Genomic DNA, 4,040 nt, shown 5'->3' with positions numbered 1-4,040 from the left:
TAAGAAGGTGGCAATAAGTGATGCTTCCACTTTGCTTATCAAATGACTCTCAAAATGTCAATACTCAATTGTCTCGAGATGTAAGAGTAACGGTAAACCATGCCCCTTGACATAGGCAGAGGGGGGAATTTGGCTGCCATGAGATTTGAGTCATATAATTGTATTTTGTTCCTCCCAGTCTCTTTATCTTTTATTTTTAGTGGGACTGATTGATATATCATAGATTAGTCTATGCTTCTTTCTTTAAAATGAGCCTGATGTTTGAGTTTGTGTATTTTCTGAAGAGCGTCAATGCTGTAGAGGACTTTTCACCTCTTAATTCAATTAGGGACAATTGTTTTCTTGGTCCCTTATTGGAACATTCTTATTTCGTTCTGTTGATAGTCGAAGAAGCTCATTTAACCACCAATCAGAAGCATACATGTTTTTGGTCTCTATTACCAAATCGCTTAAAATTGTTAATCCTTTGACATGAAGTAAAAGTACCAAAATAACTTCTTTTTTTTTTTTTTTTGGTAATTAGGCATTTCGTTAACAAAAGTATGATTACAAAGCTGAGTCAGACATTGCATCCGACTGTATCAAAACTGCTAAAGGCAAAGCCTTCTAGCCTACCTCCAAATTAGAAGAAATATTGGTCTAAATAAGTCCTACTTGTTAAAGAAGCTCTAACATTACATAGACAAACTATTCTTCTTGCTAGTGCATCCTCTGTATTCTCCTTGTGCTAAAAAACTCTCAAGTTTCTCTCTATCCTCATGGCATGTACAAATTCAGCATATATTAGTTTCAGAACTTTTGCACCTTGACTTCTGCCCTTAGTCTTGAGAAGCAACCACTGCTGGTGTTGTGCCCAATGCTGCCCAGTTGGATGGTTCACCTGAAGCTACTGCATGAGTCGATTCCGTATCTTGCTCACAAAAGGACAAGTGACAAATAGATGGTCTCTTGTTTCATCCTCTATTCTGCACATCACACACTTGAAATCCACTTGTATCTTCCAACCTATTAACATTTCTGCTGTAAGCAGCCTACCATGGAGTTGTAGCCATATGGTGAAGATAGCCTTAGGAGTAGCATAATTCTTACAGATCAATCCCTTCCAATTCATCTTAGGAAAGTTTGGTACCATCTGTAAATAACAGTCTGGTAACACTCTGCTTACTCTGATGTCTAAGTTGAATGTGTCCTAGTCTGTCTCTTGCTTCCATAATCTTCCGGACCATCCAGCTTGCTTGCTTTGGGATTTTCAAAGTTTCCAGCATTTTCCCTTTTATGTAATAACTATTGATCCATTTAATCCATAGTTTGTCTTCTTTTCTAGCCAAATCCCAACTAGTCTTGGTAACTAAAGCTTTATTCCAAATTTTGAGATTAGTAAGATTCAAACCACCTGCTGTTTTAGGGGAACGTATCTTATCCCATGCTACCAATGCTCTTTTAGTGATGGTGTTAGTTCCAGACCAAACATAACTTCTACTATATGCCTCAATAGTTTTCATTACCTTAACAGGGATAATGAACAATTGAGACCAATAAGCCTGCACACCAAATATCATTGTTTTGACAAGTGGAATTCTTCCAGCATAGGACAGTTTTTTTTTGCCGTCCAAGATGAGATCTTAGTCACTACCTTATCAATTAGTGGTTTCCATTGCAGTATAGTAAGTTTCTTGGTGGCTAGAGGGATGCCAAATACCTGAATGGCAACTCACCATGGCTGTAACCAAGATTCTGTTGGATCAAAGCCTTGTCAGCCTGCGGTACACCACCATAATATATAGAGCTCTTGGAAAGGTTTGCTTTCAATGGAGTATGAACTTTTCATGTAAAAGCTTCACAGATTGAATATCCTCTAGAAAATAGTAGCAAGTCATCTACAAAACTCAAGTGAGTTATATCAAGTTTTTTACATTTGGGGTGAAATTTAAATTGCTTATCCCGTTTAAGGTCCTACAGTTGTCTGCTCAAGTACTCCATAGAAATTGCAAATAGGAAGGGGGATCTAGGATCCCCCGCCTAAGGCCTCTTTCTGCATTAAATGGAGTGGTGTACTCTCCATTCACTAGTATTGAGTAGTTGACAATAGTAACACATGCCATCACCCATTTGTTGAAATTGAAAGGGAACCCCAAGCCTTCAAGCATCTGTTCTAAATAACACCAATCAACTGTGTCATATGCCTTCTGAATATCCACTTTTATCATGCACCTAGGTGAGATTTGTTTCCTGTTATAAGCTCTTACTATCTCATGAGCAAGAATGACATTATCTGAGACCTTTCTCCTTGGTACAAACCCAGCTTGAGTTTCAGAAATCACTGAACTGATCACTCTTCGAATTCTTCCTACCAGTACCTTTGCTATAAGCGAGGATGTATTAGCCACTTTAGGTAATAGTGTAACAGCTGTACAATCCACTGCTCTATTCTTCTCCCCTGTTGCAAAGAATTCTTGGACAACATCATATACCTCCTGCTTTATCATAGACCAGGCCTTCTTGAAAAAGCAAGCATTAAATCCATCCACACCAGGGGCCTTGTCATCTGCAATAGTACACAGACATGCATAAATTTCTTGCTCTGACACTACACAATTCCCTTTGTTGACTATGCGACAGTATTGGTCCATTCTTCATTACCAATTTATTTACTGTAGTTAAATTTTCTTGAGCAGATCCCACAAGTGATAGGTAGAAGCTTATGATCTCCTTTTTAATGGCCTCTGGTTCCATCAGCTTTCCACCAGTTATAGCAGTTAGTTCAGTGATCTGCTTATTTCTATTGTCCGTCTGTCATCACTGCCTAGAAGTATTTAGTATTAAAATCTCCCAATCCGATCCACATAGCTATAGACTTTTGCTGGAAAATTCTCTCCTCAATTAATGACCATTTCTCAAGTTGTTGCACCAATTGTTTTTCAGCATCAGCAAGTGCATCTGAGTAATGATCAACTAGAGCACTTTGAACATCTTGAAGCTCACTTCTGATGAGAGCTATTCTTTCTGAGACCCCGAATTCAGTAGTGTTCAACTGCTTCAAGACATGTCTCAGGTTTTTCAACTTCAACCAAACATTGTTCATTTTATTTTTACTCGTTTGATCTGTCCAGCTAGCTTCAACTAGTGGTAAAAATTGATCATGTTGTGCCCAGATGTTAGAGAACCTAAAAGGTGTTATAACTCGTAATGTATTACTCCTCATTGACAATAGCATAGGAGAGTGATCCGAGATAAAAGGGAGCTGATAATCCAGAACCAAATGGCCAAATTGCATCATCCAGTCATCATTCCCTAAAGCTCTATCAAGTCTACTATACACTCTATCCCCTCCTTGTTGTTTGTTAGACCATGTGTAGTAGTCTCCTCTCCAATTCAACTCATTCAACATTAGGCCTTGCACACATTCTGCAAAATCTTTCACTTCTCCCCTAGTTACTGATGAGCCATTCTTCCATTCCTTAGTATTAAGCATAACATTAAAGTCACCCCACAACAACCACAGTTTACTAATTTGTGAGCCAGATGATTCAGTTGTTCCCATAGAGTTCTCCTCTGCTCAATGATATTATACCCCTAGATCACTAACATAGTAAACTCTACTTTTAAGTCCATGCTTTTAACTTGGCAATGAATTATGCTTCCTGAGTCAATATGTCAACAGTGAACATATTACTATCCCATAAGATCCACACTCTTCCAAAAATAACTTTTTTCAATACGTAAAATGTTATAATGATGTAGTTTAATAAATAAAGATCGTTAACTTATTTGTTAATGGAGGAACCAATAGCATACTATTACAAAGAGGTTGACTGTACCGTCGCATATCAGAATGAAACAAACAGTCTTCTAAGCAATCTTATTAATAGAAGGTTAACTGCTTCGTTGGAATTCAGAACAATCAAAATTGAAACTGAAGGACCAAAATCACTTAATTATGAGTTACATCAACAGAATTAGCAAAACTTATGCCGCTTCTTTCCTTGGGTTGTTCCCCAAGCTTGTATTTCATGATCCATTTCTCAAAGATAATTGATTCA

The 4,040-nt window shown here is 37.7% G+C and overlaps 1 protein-coding gene across 1 annotated transcript; it reads right to left on the bottom strand.

Moving 5' to 3' along the window:
• Positions 1–2,803: 2,803 nt before the first annotated feature.
• Positions 2,804–3,541, bottom strand: LOC132053774 (uncharacterized). The gene has a single exon (XM_059445876.1). It carries the CDS (start codon positions 3,539–3,541, stop codon positions 2,804–2,806), a length of 738 nt encoding a protein of 245 aa, XP_059301859.1.
• Positions 3,542–4,040: the final 499 nt, after the last annotated feature.

This window comes from Lycium ferocissimum, chromosome 4 (genome assembly GCF_029784015.1).
Source record: "Lycium ferocissimum isolate CSIRO_LF1 chromosome 4, AGI_CSIRO_Lferr_CH_V1, whole genome shotgun sequence".
NCBI lineage: Eukaryota > Viridiplantae > Streptophyta > Magnoliopsida > Solanales > Solanaceae > Lycium > Lycium ferocissimum.
The sequence above is the reverse complement of the archived record's forward strand: the minus strand, read 5'-3'. Positions and strand labels throughout refer to the sequence as shown.

Coding starts and splice junctions, on each gene's coding strand:
- LOC132053774 (XM_059445876.1), bottom strand. CDS start 3,541: ATGGGAACAACTGAATCATCTGGCTCACAAATTAGTAAACTGTGGTTG.